Here is a 20,899-nt window from a genome sequence, read left to right on the forward strand (position 1 = left end):
TGTACGTGTCATATAGATATGGAGGCAGAAAGAGGCCTAGGTACCGGCAGGGTCTACTACATAGACGCATTGGGCACGATGTTTAGAACGTGTCGATAGTGCTGGCTCGACGGTCGGTCAGAATGGAGGAATCACGGCCACCATGGAACATCGTGACTGGTTTTGCGGCCTGCCGTAGTGACGCGCTAGTACATACTTTTGGCTATGCATTTCGAAGTGCACCCTCGCTCACTCGACTCCACCTCGCGTTACAACACCGACCCCAACGCGCCCACCACGTTCATCGCCTGCGCGTCGCAAATAATCGAGAAACACTTCTGCCGAATTTGTGCATCGCTTACCGAGCATCCACAGGACCAGAACGCGGCGAATAGCCCAAACGGGCACCATGGCGCGGAAGAGTAATGGACGCGAGTCCGGCCCTTCAACGGCTGACGCCTCAACACACGAAGACGTCGAAATGCAGGATCAGGACGACACTATGAATGGCTTCAAGAAGTTTGGTGTGAGTGGACCTCGCACGCGCAACGTGCCTTCTCATTCAGCCATCGTCGAAGCATGCTTGGCGACGGTGAAAGAAGTCAACGTGAGCGGACAAGCTGACCTTTCAATTATAGTACAATGTCGATACACCTGACTACACAGTACGCTCAAGGCTACGAAAACGCGAGCTTTGCTTTGCTTATTGACAATGGCGCAGGACTCGGACACAAACCCCAACACTACAGCTAGCAGCGTAGCAGGAGATGCGCCGGTCGATGGCCGAAAACGCCGCGCTGAGCAGATGAACATGCGCAAGAGCATCTATGGAAAGAAACACGACCGTCTAGGCGCTTCGAAGGCACGTTAGCAGCATATGGCCCACACCTAGAAAGCAACAGAGCTGACGTGACGTGCCATTATAGGAAGACGATACAGTACGGCGTTTTAGATATCTGCTCGGTCTCACAGATCTGTTTCGTCACTTCATCGACACGAACCCAAACCCGCACATCAAGGAGATCATCGCCAAGATCGATGCACAGGACGCTGAGGATGCCAAGAAGTCTAAGGCAAGCAAGGTGCGCAAGGGTGGAGCTGCTGCTGAGCGTCGTCGCAAGACAGAACAGGAGGAAGACGCTGAATTGGTGCGCGAGGAGAAGCATGGCGGGCACAACGAGACCGTCTTCAGAGAGTCGCCAGGCTACATCCAGGGCGGTACCATGCGCGACTACCAGGTCGCAGGTCTCAACTGGCTGATCTCGTTGCACGAGAACGGTATCTCGGGTATCCTCGCCGACGAGATGGGTCTTGGAAAGACACTGCAGACCATCTCCTTCATTGGGTACCTTCGCTTCATTGCTGGCATCAACGGGCCCCATCTGGTCGCCGTGCCCAAATCGACTCTGGACAACTGGAGGCGCGAGTTTGCCAAATGGATCCCAGAGATCAAGGTTCTCGTGTTGCAAGGAAACAAGGACGAACGCGCTGAACTCATCCGAGACGAACTGGTAGATGAGAACTTTGACGTGTGCATCACCAGCTACGAGATGATTCTGCGCGAGAAGTCTGCCCTCAAGAAATTTGCCTGGGAGTACATCATCATCGACGAAGCGCATCGTATCAAGAACGAAGAGTCCTCACTTGCCCAGATGGTCCGCATGTTCAACTCCCGAAACCGACTCCTCATCACTGGTACTCCGCTCCAGAACAACCTGCACGAACTGTGGGCTCTTCTCAACTTCCTGATGCCAGACGTGTTTGGCGATTCTTCGGCATTTGATGAGTGGTTCTCGCAGCAGAATGCGGACTCGGACACCGTCGTCCAACAGCTCCACAAGGTTCTGCGGCCGTTCTTGCTCCGACGTGTCAAGGCCGATGTCGAGAAGTCACTTGCACCCAAGAAGGAGGTTAATCTGTACGTCGGCCTGTCTGACATGCAGGTCCAGTGGTACAAAAAGATCCTTGAGAAGGACATCGACGCAGTCAACGGTGGTGCAGGCAACAAAGAATCGAAGACGCGTCTGCTAAACATCGTTATGCAGTTGCGCAAATGCTGCAACCATCCCTACCTCTTTGAAGGTGCCGAGCCTGGCCCACCATACACGACCGACGAGCACCTGGTTAACAACGCTGCCAAGATGGTCATGTTGGACAAGCTCCTCAAGCGCATGAAAGCCCAAGGCAGCAGAGTCCTCATCTTCTCTCAAATGAGTCGTGTCTTGGATATCATGGAAGATTACTCAGTCATGCGTGGATATCAGTATTGCCGTATTGACGGTTCCACTGCCCACGAGGACCGTATCGCAGCCATCGATGATTACAACAAGGAAGGCTCGGAGAAGTTTCTCTTCCTGTTGACAACACGCGCTGGTGGCTTAGGTATCAACCTGACTTCCGCCGACATAGTGGTGCTGTTCGACAGTGATTGGAACCCGCAAGCTGATCTTCAAGCTATGGATCGTGCCCACCGTATCGGCCAGAAGAAACAAGTCTATGTCTTCCGTTTTGTGACAGAAGGTGCCATTGAAGAAAAGGTTTTGGAACGTGCAGCCCAGAAACTGCGTCTGGATCAATTGGTCATTCAGCAAGGCCGTTCACAACAACCCGCTAAGAATGCTGCTTCGAAAGACGAGCTTCTGACTATGATTCAACACGGTGCGGAGAAGGTGTTCAACAGCAAGGGTGGCGTGGGACTAGCCGGGGACGGTGACATGGACGACGATGACTTCGATAACATCATGAAGCGCGGTGAGGAAGCGACAGCAAAGCTGAACTCAAAGTACGAGAAGTTGGGCTTGGATGATTTGCAAAAGTTCACTTCTGACTCGACGTACGAGTGGAACGGTGAGACCTTCGAGCCGCGCAAGAAGGACATTGGTTTGAGCTGGATCAACCCCTCCAAGCGTGAGCGCAAGGAGCAGAATTACGGAATCGACAAATACTACCGCAACGCGCTGGCGACTGGTGGCCGGACCGAGAGCAAACAACCTAGGGTTCCTCGCGCGCCGAAGCAGGTTGTCATTCACGATTACCAGTTCTTCCCGGAAAAGCTGGCAGAGCTTCAAGATAAGGAGACTGCATGGTACCGCAAGGAGAACAACCTCAAAGCACCACTTCCTGACGGCCCTGATGAGGATCTTGAGTCACGCGAGGCTGATCAAGAGCTTGCCCAGAAGGAGATTGATAACGCCGAGCCACTGACAGAGGAAGAGAAGGCTGAGAAAGAACGTTTGATCGAGCAAGGATTCCCAGAGTGGAACAAGCGAGATCTACAACAGTTCTTGAACGGATCCGCTAAGTACGGGCGAACAAACTACGAGGGCATCTCCGAGGAAGTCGATGGCAAGGATGCCAATGAGATCAAAGAGTACGCCAAGGTTTTCTGGAAGAAGTACAAGCAGTTGGAAAACTGGCAAAAGTACCTCAACGTCGTCGAGGAGGGCGAGCAGCGTGTCCGCGACTCGGAGACCAAGAAGCGACTGCTGGCCAAGAAGATTGGTCAGTACAGGATGCCTCTGCAACAAATGGCTATCAAGTACACAGTGTCAACGACGAACAAGAAGGTTTACACCGAAGAGGAGGATCGATTCCTACTTGTCATGCTCCACAAGCACGGCGTTGAGGGCGAAACGATCTACGACAAGATTCGCGACGAGATTCGGGAGTCGCCTCTGTTCCGTTTTGATTGGTTCTTCCTCAGCCGCACGCCTCAAGAAATTGGCCGTCGTTGCACGACACTCATTCAGACTGTTGTCCGTGAGCTCGGTGGCGACACTGGCAAGAACGGCAAGGGCAAGCGTGCGTTTGAAGAGGAGGAGACAGAAGAGGAGGAGGAAGAGCCTGTCAAGAAGAAGGCCAAGAATGGTGTCAAGGTTTGTGCTTCGCCGACGAACCTGACAAAGCTTCTGCTAACAATCGACAGAACAAGCAGCTTGATACCGTGAAGGGCCAAGCCTCTCCCGCAACATCGCGGGCCAGCAGCGTCGCCTCGACCGGATCCGCTACCAAGGGCAAGGCGAAGGGCAAGAAGAAGTAGAAATTCGAGCATAGTTTCGTGACATGATGTGGTGTTCTGGCGCATGGGAAGATGGGAGATGGCTTGTCTCTGGAGCTTGTTTTTTAAGTACGGAGTGAGGCTCTTTTGTACAACACTGCAGTGATCTGTGTTGAGCTTCACTTTGCATCGCCAGCCTTCAGCGCTCCGGTCGATAGTGCGATAGCGTGTCATAGGTACAATCAGTTCAAAGACAAACTCAGTCCTGTCGCCTTCTCCATAAGCGTGGCGTTGTGGCGCTGTGGCGCTGTGGCGCTGACAAGTGGGGTACCAGGCAAGAGCTATGACGCCCTTGCCCTGTCCCGCATCCAACTTTCGTGCTCTTCAAGTCTACGACAAAATCTTGACACACAGCACTCCCAATTAGTACGGATTGTGTCTTCTTTTTGTGAGTACAACCACAGTTCCCCCAATTGCCGTAAGATCGCATTCCGAGAGCCACAGTGCGGCAAGCAATCACACTGCGCCTGGAAGATTCGAGAAGCTCGTGATGTTGAAGCCAGAATGAGCTCTACTGACAGCGCATATAGTCTATTTGTCCACAGCAATCTTATCACTCCTACACAGCACAGCTCTTGTTTCCCACCTCCGCCATGGCGACCACTGCAGCCCTTCAAAAGCTCCAGAACCCCCCCGAGGACTTGGAGCCTACACTTCAATCCATCCTCGATCAGAAGTCACTACGCTGGATCTTTGTGGGCGGTAAGGGCGGTGTAGGAAAGACCACAACATCGTGCTCCCTTGCCATCCAGCTCGCGAAGCATCGCAAATCCGTTCTCCTCATCTCTACAGACCCCGCCCACAACCTGTCCGATGCGTTCAACCAGAAGTTCGGCAAGGATGCACGACTCGTCAACGGGTTTGATAACTTGAGCGCCATGGAAATCGACCCCAATGGTAGTATACAGGATCTGCTGGCTGCTGGTGGTGAGGAGGGTCAGGACCCTATGGCTGGACTCGGTGGCATGGGGAACATGATGCAAGATCTTGCATTCAGCGTACGTTCAGAGATGTGAGGTTATGCGCGAGACAATTCACTAAAATATAATACAGATCCCTGGTGTCGACGAGGCCATGTCCTTCGCCGAAGTCCTCAAACAAGTCAAGTCCATGTCCTACGAAACCATCATCTTCGACACGGCACCCACCGGTCATACACTACGTTTCCTACAGTTTCCTACTGTCATGGAGAAGGCTCTGGGCAAGGTCTCGCAACTTTCTCGCCAGTTCGGACCTATGCTGAATGGCTTCCTCGGTGGCGGTGGACGCCTGCCGAACGGTCAAAGCATGGATGAGCTTGTTGAAAAGATGGACGCATTACAAAAGACCATTGCTGAGGTCAACGGCCAGTTCAAGGACGCAGACCTGACAACGTTCGTGTGCGTCTGCATCCCAGAGTTCTTGTCACTCTATGAGACGGAGCGCATGATCCAGGAACTCAACAGCTATGAGATCGATACACATTCCATTGTCGTCAACCAGTTATTGTTTCCTAAGCAGGACAACCCGTGCGAGCAGTGTAACGCGCGTAGAAAGATGCAGAAGAAGTACCTGGACCAGATCGAAGAGCTCTACGATGAGTTCAACGTTGTTAAGATGCCACTGCTCGTGGAGGAAGTGCGAGGAAAGGAGAAGCTAGAGAAGTAAGTCCACCGTTCGCTGCAACAGACCAAATGCTCACAACCTCCAGCTTCAGTAAGATGCTAGTTGAGCCTTTTGTGCCTCCGCAGTAAACCCGTCGCCTTTGCGCAAGGGAACGTTGGTTACGCGCGCGCTCTCGACCCGATACCCTGCGCGATTCAGTACATATAACGATACCCGTTAAAGGCAATCTACACTGTTGCAATCATTGAAATTTCGACGATTTTCCACAGAATCTTTCTTTTCAGCCAAGCAATTTCGGTCTGAGTCTCGAAGTCACACATTCCATTGCACGATTCAGGGTGCAGGCACTGGAACCTCCCGAAAGTTTTATCCTTGACGCTACACGTGGCCCCCACATAGATGCTGCGATCATTTATCTCCCACGAATGACAACCTTCGCGGCTTGTTGATCGTCGATCTGGGTTGCGGGTTAAGGTAGCTTCGTCGTGTAAAGCCACGAACAAATTGACAGCTCGCCGATGTTCGACGACCAGTTCGCATATTTCCCCTGTTCCTTACACATCCCCGTGCACAGCTGATCCACCATCAGTGCAATGCTTCAGCAGTAAGCCGGGGGGCTGCGGCACGTTTCCAGACAGTGCTGTCTGCACCGGTCCGCTTGTCATTAATCGTGATGGTCGTGTGCCCGATCTCGAGGCACGCGCTTGGCCAAGATGCGAAATATTGGAGATCGTCCCTCCCCGCAAATAATATGCCGAGATACTAACTTGAATGAGTGAGTACACCGAAACGTTCTTTGCTTCTCCACATCTTCACTCTAACGCACTCACGTGGTGTGTACCTTTTGGCGTTGTTGCAGATGCGGCCTTCCTGTCTTGTCGCTGCACTCCGGGGTCACCTGCGAGCGTTTGACGTCACCTCGCTTCCCCTCATTCTGCTTCCTGAATCCGGGTTTCGACTTTGAAAACTGCCGAACAGTACACATCATGCACGTACAGTACCCATACTGCCATCTGTCGAAAGCTCTATGTATGGCACATACAGCCCACCGTCCATCTTCTAAGATTCAATGTGATTATCAAAGTCCGTCGATGTTGGTTTTGTAACAAAGGTTATTTCCGTAGAGGACTATCAGGCACGCCTCAGTGCTTCCTGGCTCTGACTGGGGCTAAGTTTACACACCTGACTACAGAACTGGGGTTACCATCATGATTGGCAAATGCTACGGCAGCTAATCTAAGCCGCCGCTGAACTGCAGTTGTTGATGGTGTACGTTCATGCAGGTGCTTACGAACAACACCATTGCTCTACAGCTTCGCATGTGATACTGCGCATCAAGCATGGCGAACACAGCACCAACAGCATATGCAACGTCTGGTCTTGAAAGGCTCTCCGCCACCATAATGTGCCAGTGTTACAGAGTCACCACTGGAATACAACACAGCCCTACTGCGCAGCATGCCGGCTCCTACAGCAATATTCGGCATATGCCTCTGCGCCTCTACCAAACGCGGCCTCGATCCCCGGACAGTAATCTGCACAGGCGTACCTCGTGCCAATTGAAATGAACTAAGGTCTTCGCTTTTTGAGCATTCTCTGACATTTAGGCACGGGTTTATGTCTAATTATAGTAAGGTTCAAGAACGTGAAGCACGGACTTGCGCTTTGAGTGTGCATGGACCGGAGTATGAACTACCTACTTAGGTTGTCCGGGTGGGTTGCCGGCCAAAAACCATGAAAAGTCGGTGTTGAGCGATATATATCTAGTGTATGTCTCGCTGTTGTAGAATGCATTGTGGCAGCGAGAGAAGATTTGTCTGTCCTTCACTTGGGAAATCAGCATCTGTTGGGCCGTGTTCTGCCTATTCGAACATTGTGTTGCATCTCAGAACCACATCATGTCGTTGGTCCTAAGATTGGGAGCAGTGCTTCTTAGTGCCGCGGGTTTTATCGCCGCTGTGCCCGTTGAGCTTGAGAAGAGAGGTATGTTTACTTCATTCAATACATTTAGTTCTCAACTGACCTCAGCACAGCGGTATCCGCCAACATCCTAGATCAACTCCAATTCTTCAGCCAGTACTCTGCAGCAGCATACTGTCTCAGCAACAACAACAGCCCAAACACAAAAATCACTTGCCCGCAAGGAAACTGCGCTCGCGTAGAAGCAGCCAATACCAATACATTGACGGAATTTGAGAAGTAAGTCATACAAGTGCAGCTCGCCTCAACACCACATAGGTATACTAACTGCAACAGCTCCATCAAATCCGACATCACAGGGTTTGTTGCCACCGACACAACCAACAAACTCATTGTGCTCTCCTTCCGCGGCTCCCGATCCGTCCGCAACTGGCTCACCAATCTCAATTTCCCTGTTGCGCCGACCACAATCTGCAGCACCTGCAGCTCCAGCATCGGCTTCTGGCAGTCCTGGCTCGAGGCACAAACCGATGTGCTCGCCGCAATCAAGAAGGCACAGGCGCAGTACCCAAGCTTCAAAGTCGTAGCCACAGGACATTCACTCGGCGGTGCACTGGCAAGCTTGGCTGCCGGTTTCTTGCGCTCTCAGGGAACAACAATCGATCTGTATACGTACGGGGCGCCAAAGGTCGGACTCGAAGGACTCGCCAAATACATCTCAGACACGTCAAAGGGGCAGACATACCGCGTGACACACAAGGCTGACCCAGTGCCGAAGCTGCCACCGGCGCTACTTGGCTATCACCACACTTCGCCCGAGTATTACATCACCAGTGGGAATGATGCTCAACCTAGTACCGCGGATGTCAATGTCCTGACTGGGACGCTGAACTTGGGAGGTAACGAGGGAGACTTTGGGCTTGATGTCGATGCGCATCTCTGGTACTTTGGAAACATTAGCGCGTGTGAGGGCCAGGAGGGTATTGAGATCAGGGGGTTGAGGGACAATTAATGAGCAATGAGCAGTAATTAATATAACGGCCATATCACACACCTGCTTTGTCTCCAAAGCCTTGGATACGTTACTCGATGGCATTCAAATTTTCATGCCCGCAACGGCCAGCCGTTCCGGTTCGCCCTCTTCTGTTTCGTACAAGGGGTTTGTTTGCACTTCGCGCAACCACAGTCGCCAACTCTTGTCTACACACTTTTCGTTCATCTTCTTACAGCTCTTCGCCTCTTCTTCGCTCAAGTACGCCACTTTGTTTATGTCCCCGCCCGCAAATTGTAGTGCTTTGCCTAGCAATTCGCAATTCGTCTGCGTGTACAAAGCCCGATAAACAGCTTCCTCGACACTCTTGCCCATGGTTGTAAAACCGTGCTTGTGCTGCAGCACTACCGGCGTGCTGGGGTGCAATTTCCGCGCCAGAGCTTTCCCAAGCGGCTGGTTCTTGATCAGCATATCGGGCGTGACTTCGATTTTGCCGACTAGGTCTATATACGCGTCCTGCGCGTCAAAGACGGGGATGCCGGTCACGCTCGAGCCGAGAAAGCCAGCCATGTGGAAGACGGGTCGTACGGGTATGTTGGACAGAGTGAAGGGGATTACTGTCTCGGAGTGCGAGTGCACGACGCAGCTTATGTCTGGAAAGCGCCGCAGGATTTCGCCGTGAATGAAGCGCTCGCTGTAGCCTTGAGGCGCATTGGGATCCACGGGTGTGCTGTCTCTGACGCGGTAGGAGATGAAATCTTGCTGCGATTTTACTAGGGCTGGCGCGCCTGGGTCATAGGCTGCGATCAGATATTGATCGGGTGCTAAAGGATGCCGGAGCGAGATGTGGCCGAATGCATCGACGAGGTTGTGTTGGTGCAGGATGTGGTTCGCACGTATCAGGAGGCGGAGGGCTTGTAGGAGAGGTGCAGGGAGATCGGCCATTGTAAATGTGGACGGCCGGGTTACAATCGACGGTGCGATGGATCTTGGTGGATTTTTAGGAGTAAGGACTTGCGGTATCGAGATTGAGGTTGTTGAGAGTACTGGTCTGTGCGTGAAGGTCGTTGTGTTTGTCTCGACCAAACGTGTCAGTGGTTTCGTAGGGATATAAACCGGCGTCGTTGGTTCTGAGATGTCGGCGTTAAGAACAGGGTTGAGGGTACGGTACACCTGGGGAGCGTTGTGAATGCCGTAAGTTGCAAGGTTGTATTCGCGAACAGCAACGCGATCGTCGAGGTCTTCAAAATTATGTCTATATGTCATGTGAAGTTATGGGTCCCACCAGGAGTCCTAGCTCATCTAGGTAGTCGGGTAAGGCGATCTTATAGATATCGCATCGTGCTCTTAGCTCCTTCTGATGTAACAATCGCGGTCTTGAGTTGTTTCGTTGCGGCTAAACTTGGTGAACATGTCACAAAAGACGAAACGTGACAATCGACGTTCGTTTTGCCATTCGAAACATTGCTGGGGTCAGCTGCTTGACACAGTTGTACGAAGAAACTCGTTTTTTTTAGTCGATCAGTCGCGTGGAACATCAAAAAACCAGCGAATCCTTACCAAATTATACCCTATAAATAGTAGAATAATAACAATATAATATATTTATATCTTATAAGACTTAGCTATCTTATAGAGAAATTCTTCTTTAATAAAATTATATAGGTTTGTTCTTTTATTTTATAGTAAGGAAGTAGCAAAAGAGATCTTCTACTTCCTCTTAATAGTAGCTTTTTACACGCACTATATTAGCAGTAGAACAGATATAATTTATATAAAAAGTAGATAACTATATAGGACCTTACTTATACTATAAGATTGTATAGATTCTATAATTTAATCTAGGTTGCGTAGCTAGGGAGTCTACGCTGAAGTAAGAGGTGTGTTTTGGTAGGTAAGGGCGCGCGATCGGCCAAAAAAAAACGAGCTCCTTCGTACTGCGGTTGTTGAGTATGGACGGTGGGAACACGAGCTGCGGGGATTGCATACGGGATGACGTGAGGGGACCCGAACTCACTTAGCCTCAACACGGACGGACCTCCGTTCCATTCTCAAGTCGCTCGGGAACGCGTTCATCTCGGGCATACAGGCCTTGTTGTGGTTTCGTGACTTCGTTGCTCCTCCTTACCATACACGCGTACGCGCTTTCCTGTTAAGCGACTACACTTCCAGCTGCAAACAAAGCAATAACTGAACGACAGTCAGCATCCATCAGTCACTGCACCGCGACACATCATGAACTCCAGTTGGATAGTTGCAGCCTCCACGGCGGTGATGTTGGCGTTCTGTTACGACTTTAAGAGCTGGCAAAGCCTTGGTTCGCAAAAAGGCTGACGTTTTTAACAACAGCAATTGACACCCAGCAGGAACCGGCGGTACCCCACCAACACTCCAAGGCTATCTCAAAATCCGAAGATGGGGTCTCTATTTGTTGTACAAGCGACAGAATCTCCTCGACTCATCACCGATTCCAGATACAGGTACATCATACATCAAACCTGGCAAGTTGCCAGAGCGACCAGGTCTCCCACCAAGTATCACTCGCTGGACGCTGCCTCAACGCCAACACCCGCAACACATTACAGAGGGTGCTCTATCAAAGCTGAAAAACCTCATGCAAACCTTCGCAAGCACTTCGCCTTACTCAGAGTACATTGAAACGCGACCGAGTAAAACAGAAGGTGGTACCGGACCTGCGATCTACGTCAAGCCAGACGTGAAGACGATTAACCCCGTTGCGCATAAGATATTCTATGAAGTTGCTCACGTCCATCCAAGTGAAAACTCGCTGCACGTATACGTCAGTCCCAAGGATGCAAAGACAGTTGTCAGCAGAGGCTGGGGTCAGCGTTTTCCGGTCACCTGGCTTGCGCCACCGAGCTGGATTATGGTATACGCACCGAGAAACGAGATGGAGCTTGAGGTTGTGAAGGAGATCGTCAGGGCTGCAGTCTGTTACGCGGTCGGTATGGAGGTGTCTGACTTGAAGCCGTGAAGCAATGAAGCAGATGAGAAGAGAATTGTCGAACATGGGAAACATTGCAAACAACCGCATAAAGCAGAAACGGCCAAGATCTTATGAGCGAATGTTGTCAATATTCTAAGCAATTTTTGAGGCAATCTATTGATTTGAAGCAACGCCAAGAACGTCTTTTTTCGTACCTAGCGTGACACAGCATGCAGCAGTACAGCAAAGAACACAACTCGCATACATCATGTGCCGCAAGACTACGAGCCGGTACAATTCCGGAGAGTACCAAGCATCGCTTCAGGGCGGAGATCCGATGTTGTGCAGATTGCTGGAGCCAACCACTAGCTCAGCTCCACTTCATGAAGGACTACTTGACACTAGGCTCCCCTGCATTCGAGCTCCGAACATTACTTTGTTTCCTCAATCCTCTTTTCCTATCCTTACGTCCTGAATCACCAATTCCTCCAACAGCGGGTAGTACCGACATTTTCATGAAGATCATCGTCATTGGAGCAGGTAACTCAACGCTTGTCGTTGTAACGATCATTCACTGACTTGTCAGGTCCTGCTGGATGTGCCTTAGCACACGGCCTGAGGAAAGCCGGAATCTCTTGCCGGATCTTCGACAAAGGCGAAGATGTGTACCGACACCGTCATTGGGCTTTTACATTGGGCTGGGCACGGCCCTACCTGCTAGACCTTCTTCCAGACGATGTTGGTTCTCAGTTAGATAGATGTGCTGTCGACCCAAGTATCGACTGTGCCGCCATTGGTCAAGACAGGATTGTTCTTTACAACGGACAGACTCGTGAAGAAGCATTTGCGTTTCCCATTCCAAGAGCGAAAGAGATGAACATCAGGAAGCTGCGCATACTGCTCGCTGAGAGTCTTGATGTGCAGTATGGGAAGAGGTTCAGCCACTATGAAACGACTCATAATGATGGTGTCAAGGTATTTTTCGAGGATGGGTCAAGTGAATCAGGCACTATCATCATAGGCATTGATGGTGCAGGTTCAAAAGTCCGCCAGTGTCTCATCGACCGAGGAGCAACACAAGAAACATTGCCATTCGCGCTCATGAACTTCAACGCGTCTTACACGAAGGAGCAGGCGCTCTTCATCAAAGAACATCTCCACCCGCTCGTCGACATCGCAATTCACCCAGCGGGCCACTACATTCGTGCCAACGTGCTGGATATGCCGGATATCGACGACCCGACCACGTGGACATTCCAGATCTTGTCCACATGGCCGCTGAAGAACGTTGAAGATTACGACAATGAAACGGATCGATTGAAGAGGTTGAAAGCGCATGTTGCAAGAGATGGGTGGGCAGAGCCGTACAAGAGTGCCATCGAATGGATACCCGAAGATACGCCTGTGCTCAAAGATCAGCTGAAGATTTGGAAGACTCAGCCGTGGGACAATCAAGGCGGGCGAATTACACTCTGTGGTGATGCAGCGCATGCGATGACATTCCGTGAGTCTGGCAGCCACCTAACAAGGTCAAACGTACTGATGCTGTTCAACAGATCGCGGTCAAGGAGCAAACAATGCCTTCTTCTCCGCCCACAGTCTAGTCGAAGCCCTAAAATCCGTCCACCTCGGGACCACCACCCTGAAAGACGCGATATATGCCTACGACGAAAGCATTTGGAAACGCGGCGCAAACGAAGTCCAAATCTCAAAATCTCAGAGTTTCTTCACGCACGACTGGGCCAACTTCATCAACAGCCCTGTTATGACACTTGGCACAAAACCTAGCCATGCAGCAAAGAGTGAAGGATACCAATAGGATTATTAATGCTAAATCGAGTGTATTATGTACTCCATGTACCGACGTGCAAGTTCATTCAACCTTGAAATTTTAGAAGATGTTGCGCAGCTTGATCAGATCCGCAGCCTTCTCAGCAACAGCGTACATGGTTGCTTGCAAGTGAGTAGCAGGAATCAAAGGGATGATGCTAGCATCGATGATGCTGAGGCTCTTCGTGCCGTAGACGCGCAGATCGCTGCCGACACAGCCACCGTACTTTTCGGGCAGCATGGAGCAAGTACCCGATTGATGAGCCCAAGTAGGATGGAGTGCATCGTTTTCGAGAAGAGCGTGGATGATCTCGTCGTCGGTCTGAGCAGCAGCACCCGGGGTGAGTTCGACGGGCGAGAAGCGAGCGAGAACGGGGCTCTTCCAGTGACGGCGGAGCCACCTAATCGCCTCAACTATCATAGTCCTGTCAGCAGGGTTTTGGAAGGTGTTGAACTGAATGATGGGGTTTCCGGTAGGGTTGGTGGGATTGAGAGCAACGTATCCACGGGACAGGGGGCGCTCAACAGCGCTAATAGCAAGACCGAAGGCGTTCATCGGGAATTCGAAAGCAGCGGCCTTTGTTCCAGAGAGAAGTTCCAAAGTGATCGCCTTAGCAACTTCATAACCGCGAAGGAGGTTGGGGTTGTTCTTGTAGACGGCAGGAAGGTAGTCAACAGACTTCTGGCCCCTGATAGTAGAGACGATCTGCTTGTAGTCGGAAGCAACGCTTTGAAGAGACAAGAAGGCCAGACTGCTACCGTGCGACTGGGTGACAGGACCAGTGCGATTGGCGTAGTACTGCTCCCAAGCTGTGGCGTTTTGAACTGGGTCGGTAGCGAAGTTGGGATTGGGAGTGCTCAAATTCTGGGTGGGTCAGATGGATTCTCTATCATGATGTAGTAGTGTCTGGGGTACATACCTGAGTTGAGAAGAACATGTCAGCGTTAGGGTGGTCTTGCAGGTTGGCACCAACAGCGGCAAGATCTTTCTTAACCTTCACGCCAGCAGCCTTGAGGACATTTGCAGGGCCCACACCGCTCAGTTGAAGGATCTTGGGAGTGAACACCGAGCCTGCAGCAAGAATAACTTCTCGCTTTGCGTAGACTCTTGATGTAGTCTTGTCAGCGAGGTTGGTAAATAACACACCCTTGGCGGTTAGTTTATCGAAGAGGACTTCGGTAGCCTCAACGCCAGTAACAAGCTTCAGGTTGGGGCGGCTCTTGACAGAGTCGTAGTATGTCCTTCTCGCATCTGAACGTGTTTGGGTCTTGGGATCCAGGGAGGTGGGGACCCACAGGGCACCGACAGCATCTCCTGCAGCATGCTCCTTAGGCGTGGGGTAACCTCCAGCTCTCCACGCTTCCCACATGACCTTGACATCGGGAAACTCGAAGTTGGGAAATGACGCCTGGATTGGGCCATTTTTACCGTACACTGAGGCGTCGTGGGTAATGTTGAACTCCTTGGCGAGTATAGGTGGAGTGAAAGTAGTAGACTTCTTGAAATACGGAAGAAGTCCATTCCAACCCCAGCCTGGGTTGCCCAGCTGCTCCCAAGCATCGTAATCAGCGGCTGAAGCGCGATCGAAGGCCATACCGTTGACCACCGAACCACCTCCAACGACCCTTCCAATCAGGACTGGGGCACTGAGGCCGTCGAGAGCAGCATCAGGGGCAGATTCGACATCATACTGCATTGCGCTATTGATGTTGTTGCCAGAAGCGGGAATGACGGTGTTGATGTCCTCTGTGATTGGACCAGTCTCCAGAACAAGTACTGAACCTGCTGGTCTTAGCTGACACGTAGCTGATGGCATGGGTTTCTGAACTCACGGAATTTGTTCTCACTCAGACGATTGGCAACCACCAAACCAGTAAGACCACCACCTACAATGACATAGTCGTAGGCTTTGTTCTTGATGGATGATACATCATCGCGTTTTACAGCTGGAACAGCGACGACGAAGGGCAGGACCGCCGCGAAAGAGACGAGACTCCTCAAACTGGGTGCCATTATGATTAATTGATATAGCAAGAAACTCAGAATCTGGAACGATGATGGGTAAGATGTTGTTTGACCTTTACAGTGTCTTTTATAGACACTGTTCTCGAGTCATAGGGATTGAGGAAGTAAGACTCTAGAGCGTGAGAGGGAAGGATGGAGCGCCTCCTCATGCAACAACATCTTGGGCAAAGAACGTGGCAAGTGGGGCTGACTCCCATCACAGTTGCGCATAGGCCTGTTCTGGTCCAGTTCAGTTTTAGCTGAGCAGGACCAATTTAAAAATGCTATGTGCGGAGAGACAGGGGGCTTCAACATCCCTGTCGACGATCCGGTGCAATTGCCACGGAGGGGTTGCATGAGCACGACACTAGTGGAGAAACCCTTCGTACCATATGGTGCAAGAGTCAGAAATGGTATATATATGCGTAGGGTGCCTTGGTTTCAGTCGGGTGTGGAGAAGTGAGTTGGACATGATGTTATTGCCGTGATCTGGCAGCTCCCAGAAAATCCCGATGCACATTGATCATATACAGTACAGCCAAAAGCCTTTTGCATTATGCCATTCAAGTGAAAAGAATTGATGCCCTCCGCGTCTGCATACGCATTCCCTGCCAGTCTGGAACTTTCCTTCTTTTTCGGCAAGTTGAGATACTTCCGCAACCGACGTTACGGTGGCTCAGCGCGATGCTACATACAGGCGTCCTCCGTTATTATGGAGACTCATCTGGGAACGCATCCATCGTTTCCATCGAGCACCCACTTTTGAGTAAGGCTCCGCAAGAGGCCCTCTGTAACCAAACTCAATGTTGGTTTGAATACCTATTCAAACCCGAATTCGGTTTAGCACAAACCTGCAGGATTGTGGCACAGTTGACCCACCCGTGGCGATTAGCGACCACTACCATCGGTTTTACTACATCGTTTCTTTGAGAACACTACTTCTCCGACGAGTGAATCGTACTTACTCGCATTCTGCCCGTTTACTGTATAAGAAGCTACACTTCCCCACAAAACCAAGGTGAAATGAAGTGCTCTGAAGGTTGCTCGCTTTGTGCTACCAGGGATGGAAGTGAAGATGTGCCGGTGCACACCAATATCATTTGATCTGGGAAGGATCGATCTCGGATGTTCGATGCGAATAAGATCTCCTGATATTGCAGCCCCTTGCGAAGCATCCTTCGAATGGAAACCTTGTCTTATTGAAGAAAGGTGCTCGAGATGAGATCTCTCCGAACCACGTGTATGCATATGTACGCAAATGTCCATTGATGCAAGTTGAGCTTGTGGTGACAGCGAGTACTGTTGACGTAAAGTGAAGGGCAAGACGTTCTTGCACAGCAGCCCGGACAGCTTCATGCTGAAGACACAGACGTCGAGTACCGGCGCTTCAGGAAGATCAGACGCTTTATCTGAAAAGACACCTTCCGTATTCTGCCTGTCGCTCAACCATCGTTTTCAGCTCCCGTCCCGCTTGTTGAAGGTGGCACAGTGGACCCACGTTCCATCGTTTTCCTGTATGCTCATCACCGCACCCCTGGTGCCCTTTGGTTTATAACACTGGTTGTTTTCGGTAACAACAGCTCGACAAAGATGTAACAAGCAGTCCGTTCGATTGACGCACCCCTCAAAGATTACTTTAGCCAGCACTACCTGAACCGAGAACAAATGTCTGCACCAACATCAAACCTGCCCTTGGATGACAGGTCAGACGCCATCAAATACAGTTATCCATTTCTGGCTCTCGTTAGCACCTCCTTCGTAGCCCTTCGTGTAGGAAACAATATCAGGAACAAAAAGTATTACAATGTGAGCGATTTGCTCCTTGTTTTCGCGCAGGTAAGTCATGATCTCAGTTACCTGTTACTGGCTACCATTTTCTGATCGCATGTACAGGCCTGCGCTCTTGTTGGATCGACTTTTGGCTACATGTGCGCATGGGTCGGAGCTGGCAAGCATGCTTGGGATCCTTCTGTGACGCCACAGGACATTGCAAAATATCTGCAGTACCTCTGGTTTGCACAGACCTTCAACTTGACCTCTATGGCCGCCCTCAAGTTCAGCATCTGCGCCTTTATGCTGCAGCTCGACTTCTCGAAGACTTTTCGTATGTTGATCTGGGTTTCAGTTGTTGTCCATGCTGGCTTCAATGTGGTATTTCCCTATATCATTGTATTTGTGGAATGCGGCCCGATCGCGAAGCATTGGGATAATGCTTTGCCTGGATACTGCTGGGGACCCAAGGCTAGACTTGTATCAGGTAAGGGACAGCAATACTTTTTTGACTCGTTGGCTTACGGAGATGATAGGATACTGTGGTGCTGCTTCAAACATCGTATCAGACCTTTTCTACACTTGTGCGCCGCTCATATACACTGCAAAGGTGCAATTGCCTCCGCGAGTGATGTGGGGTGTTCGCGTGGTTTTCCTACTTGGCTTCATGTAAGCGTGCAATTTCTCTGTGGTGTTTACCAGTCTTTGATTCATGTCACAGAACAACGGTCATCTCCGGCGTCAAGTTGTACGAGATCAAAGCTCTAAGCGAATCGAAAGATGTTGCCTACGAAAGCGTGAACCTCTCCATCTTATCAGTATCGGAGGTATTGGTGGGCTCGCTCACTGCCAGCCTACCTCCTCTTCGTCGCCTGTTCGAGAACTTCCTTAATCGGATACTTTCTGAGAGCGTCATGGGCACGAACCGTAGGACGATGGGGAACAGTTACGTATTACCGGACTATGACAGCAAAACGAACACGAGGCGGGTGAAGCAGGAAGAACACGAGTCTGACGACAGTAGCGAGAAGACCATCTTGCCTGATGCCGCAGGGTCGAACGCGCACATTGTAGAGGGAAAAGCTGGTGAGATTATGAGGACTACACATGTGAGCCTGACGGTTGACGACACAAAGCCCCATTCGAGGAATGAGGATTGGGCTTGAATGTTTCTTTTGTTACGTAGGTATCTATGCCGACTCGATTTTCTATGTACTGTTTTTAACGTGTGATTGGTGAAATGGTAGGAAAGCGTTTGGAACAGCCGTGTTTGCGATGGAAGGTTGTTGCTCAGAACAACGGGAGATCAAGAATTTGTCTAAAATGTGAAAGTAGAAATGAAAGAACGACGATATGCTCGTACCAATCAATGTATTATACAAAAGTCCACGTGAAAGAAGCCATGTGTGCTCATCACAGTCCTTCTTCCATCTCGCATCATACATAAATCAATATCCACAATCAGGGTCTCACTACTTTGTAGATGTTTTTCCCATGACGCTAAAGCCGACGCAGCCTTAATAGAGATATTCTGCTGAACGTCGGAGAAAACTGAGCGCCCCTACTGCTTATCTTTCTCGTGGAGCGCACTTTGGCGCTGCGTAATCGTAGTCTGCGGATCTATGCCGTTGCCGCGGCGCTTGCCACCCTTGCTCAGATTTTCGGCCTTCTTGGAATTGCTGCTGGTGGCATGCTTGGATCTGGCTAGGCCATTTTGGGAACCAGAGTTGGCAGGATGTTCAACAGGCTTGCGCTGACGCGATCTATGCTTTGGGTGTGACGTGAAGAGCTTTGCGTGGCTCTTATTGTCAGACGCCAAGGAAGAGTCACTCACTGGCTGGTTTCCACTCATGTCTTCGGAGGCCTTATCTGGAATCTGCATTACATGTTCGCGAAATGTGGAAGCCATGGTCTGAAGGAGTAGTTTCGACGGCGGGAAGACAAGGACCTCGGTGTCATCAGAAGTGCTGCCTGAGCAAGAGCTGGTTAATGCCTGAGGACTTGATGCGGTTGTTGCAGCAGGTGAGTCATCGAAAGAAATAAGGTCTCCAACTTCAACAGGTGCTTTTTGTGGATCGACGGTCATCGATTTCGACATCTCTTCATTGCGAATGTTGATGAATTTTGGAGGGCTGAAGGCTCGTGAGGCTCGGGGTTCTTCTGAGAGCTTTCGGTCATGGCTGTCCTGAACCGTGCCTCTCGACCAATTCAAGCCGCCGGCAGCAGCGATGGCAGTCTTCTCTTTGTACCATCTCGGAACACCATGGGGGAATCCTAGCTCGCGAAGTTTGTTGCGATCGGAAGGCATCTCATGCTTGTATATGCATCCTTTCCCCTCCCTCGACTTCGTGAAATCTGCGTAGTTACATTCACCCGTTCTCATCCAGAAATCGCAATACTCCTTCATTCTTGAGGCAGGCTGAGTGTGAGATGGTGTAAGGGTGCAATGATTTGGACGCTGTGTATTTCTCGAGCAGACAGGTTCGATCACGTCGGTCACGAATGCTGTGCGTGCCGGGGAAGACAGGTTTGTCGGAGGAAGACTGGTTTGTTTTGGATGAACTACTGATTTAGATGGAACCTTTCGCAGAGGCCAAAGTTCTTGTGCTGAGAAGAGTGGGTTTTCACGGACTTCATGGTCGGGTGCGAGATATGTAGTCTTTGTTGGCGGCACTGGCTGGCTGAAAAAGGCAGCAGGGGCCTGGATCGCGAGCATTGACGAACGCACTTGAGTCTTTCCAACAAGTTTCCAGCCAGCATCGCTAGCTTGACAAGGTGTCAGTTGGCGCGGGAGATCTTGGAGTTGGAAGGGTAACTGGTCGATCGGAGCAAGTGGGACCGCGACATTGTCGCGAAGAATGTAGTAGCGAAGTCCCTCTGGAAGTGTCATAGCTGGCCACAGGTGGTTGGTGTGTCTTCGACCAAGCAATTTTGAGCTTTCGGGAACTCACGTATAAGTAAGGGCGATTACTGAATGTCAGTGAGCTGAGTGAGTTGGAGGTGTCGCGCAGTATTTTAACTGTACAGGCGAGTCCACGTGTCTGAGACAGCAAGATTTGTCTCTCGCTTCTCCCCAAACATCGTGTGTTTGTCCGCTGCACACACCCGGCGATTTCAGCTTGTAAAAAATTGCTTCGTCAGTACTTCCTTAACACAGGGTTGGCAACGGTACTTTTTGGTGGTCACAGATCACGACGGAGCTACATGATAATTTTGTTCGCCTGCAACTCGTGGGCAAAAGCGTCTGACTGTCGGAATCTATAGGCTGCACCGACGTACTCTGTGCGAAAGATAAGAAGTGACATGTAATTTAGATCGTCGTTTAACAACTTGCGCAATCTAGCTGTGTCTACCAGCGGATGCATGAAGTTTGCCAACTAGGTAGCTGCAGCTTGAAAATATGTTCGCTTGCTTGACGTTGTCGCAGTGCTTGAGTGACATGTTGTTCTTCCACAAGCGGTTGTTTTCGATAGCAAATCGTGTTGCGTGGCACAATTGACACCTCGACCATCATCAAGGATAGAAATTCGCAGCAGCCGGGGGCGGAAAAACGTGTCCACTACTGCAATGCGTAGTGGTGTGTAATGCACGTGTTGGGCAGGCCACAACGGTCAAGGCGTGAATGTACAAATTTCCTGGATGAAATTGAGAATGTCCGTAATTTTCGCAAAGACGGTGCCACTTGCTGTAAAGACATTTGCGACGATTAGTAGAGTTGTGCAGTGCGCGAAGGATATAGCTGTTGGTTGTATAGTGGATGTGGATAAGAAGGAGATGTCGAGCAGGAACGTCAGA

General features: G+C 50.7%; 9 protein-coding genes across 9 annotated transcripts, besides 2 other annotated features; 6 read left to right on the forward strand and 3 right to left on the reverse strand.

The window, feature by feature from the left end:
• Window positions 1–388: 388 nt before the first annotated feature.
• On the forward strand, window positions 389–4,018 carry EKO05_0005830 (chromatin remodeling complex Adenosinetriphosphatase; the record flags this gene model as incomplete). The annotated part of the gene is made up of 5 exons (XM_038939866.1): window positions 389–505; window positions 618–644; window positions 701–845; window positions 910–3,854; window positions 3,905–4,018. 5 exons carry the CDS (start codon window positions 389–391, stop codon window positions 4,016–4,018), a joined length of 3,348 nt encoding a protein of 1,115 aa, XP_038798844.1.
• Window positions 4,019–4,261: 243 nt separating this feature from the next.
• Window positions 4,262–4,294: a tandem repeat.
• A 335-nt stretch (window positions 4,295–4,629) lies between these two features.
• On the forward strand, window positions 4,630–5,769 carry EKO05_0005831 (Arsenite-transporting ATPase; the record flags this gene model as incomplete). Its single annotated transcript, XM_038939790.1, has 3 exons — window positions 4,630–5,034; window positions 5,090–5,679; window positions 5,727–5,769. 3 exons carry the CDS (start codon window positions 4,630–4,632, stop codon window positions 5,767–5,769), a joined length of 1,038 nt encoding a protein of 345 aa, XP_038798845.1.
• A 1,770-nt stretch (window positions 5,770–7,539) lies between these two features.
• Window positions 7,540–8,573, forward strand: EKO05_0005832 (uncharacterized protein; the record flags this gene model as incomplete). The annotated part of the gene is made up of 3 exons (XM_038939844.1): window positions 7,540–7,624; window positions 7,675–7,840; window positions 7,898–8,573. 3 exons carry the CDS (start codon window positions 7,540–7,542, stop codon window positions 8,571–8,573), a joined length of 927 nt encoding a protein of 308 aa, XP_038798846.1.
• An 84-nt stretch (window positions 8,574–8,657) lies between these two features.
• Window positions 8,658–9,818, reverse strand: EKO05_0005833 (uncharacterized protein; the record flags this gene model as incomplete). Its single annotated transcript, XM_038945845.1, has 1 exon — window positions 8,658–9,818. The coding sequence occupies one exon, from the start codon at window positions 9,816–9,818 to the stop codon at window positions 8,658–8,660; it is 1,161 nt and encodes a 386-aa protein (XP_038798847.1).
• A 328-nt stretch (window positions 9,819–10,146) lies between these two features.
• Window positions 10,147–10,187: a tandem repeat.
• A 600-nt stretch (window positions 10,188–10,787) lies between these two features.
• Window positions 10,788–11,547, forward strand: EKO05_0005834 (uncharacterized protein; the record flags this gene model as incomplete). Its single annotated transcript, XM_038939756.1, has 2 exons — window positions 10,788–10,869; window positions 10,919–11,547. 2 exons carry the CDS (start codon window positions 10,788–10,790, stop codon window positions 11,545–11,547), a joined length of 711 nt encoding a protein of 236 aa, XP_038798848.1.
• A 335-nt stretch (window positions 11,548–11,882) lies between these two features.
• EKO05_0005835 (uncharacterized protein) lies at window positions 11,883–13,318 on the forward strand (the record flags this gene model as incomplete). Its single annotated transcript, XM_038939929.2, has 3 exons — window positions 11,883–12,039; window positions 12,086–13,003; window positions 13,056–13,318. 3 exons carry the CDS (start codon window positions 11,883–11,885, stop codon window positions 13,316–13,318), a joined length of 1,338 nt encoding a protein of 445 aa, XP_038798849.2.
• Window positions 13,319–13,390: 72 nt separating this feature from the next.
• EKO05_0005836 (uncharacterized protein) lies at window positions 13,391–15,343 on the reverse strand (the record flags this gene model as incomplete). Its single annotated transcript, XM_038939611.1, has 3 exons — window positions 13,391–14,194; window positions 14,250–15,112; window positions 15,163–15,343. The coding sequence occupies 3 exons, from the start codon at window positions 15,341–15,343 to the stop codon at window positions 13,391–13,393; spliced, it is 1,848 nt and encodes a 615-aa protein (XP_038798850.1).
• Window positions 15,344–16,999: 1,656 nt separating this feature from the next.
• Window positions 17,000–18,270, forward strand: EKO05_0005837 (uncharacterized protein; the record flags this gene model as incomplete). Its single annotated transcript, XM_038939873.1, has 4 exons — window positions 17,000–17,170; window positions 17,228–17,591; window positions 17,641–17,773; window positions 17,826–18,270. 4 exons carry the CDS (start codon window positions 17,000–17,002, stop codon window positions 18,268–18,270), a joined length of 1,113 nt encoding a protein of 370 aa, XP_038798851.1.
• Window positions 18,271–18,665: 395 nt separating this feature from the next.
• EKO05_0005838 (uncharacterized protein) lies at window positions 18,666–19,994 on the reverse strand (the record flags this gene model as incomplete). Its single annotated transcript, XM_038945846.1, has 1 exon — window positions 18,666–19,994. The coding sequence occupies one exon, from the start codon at window positions 19,992–19,994 to the stop codon at window positions 18,666–18,668; it is 1,329 nt and encodes a 442-aa protein (XP_038798852.1).
• Window positions 19,995–20,899: the final 905 nt, after the last annotated feature.

The sequence above is a fragment of the Ascochyta rabiei genome, chromosome 9 (genome assembly GCF_004011695.2).
Source record: "Ascochyta rabiei chromosome 9, complete sequence".
Classification (NCBI taxonomy): Eukaryota; Fungi; Ascomycota; class Dothideomycetes; order Pleosporales; family Didymellaceae; genus Ascochyta; species Ascochyta rabiei.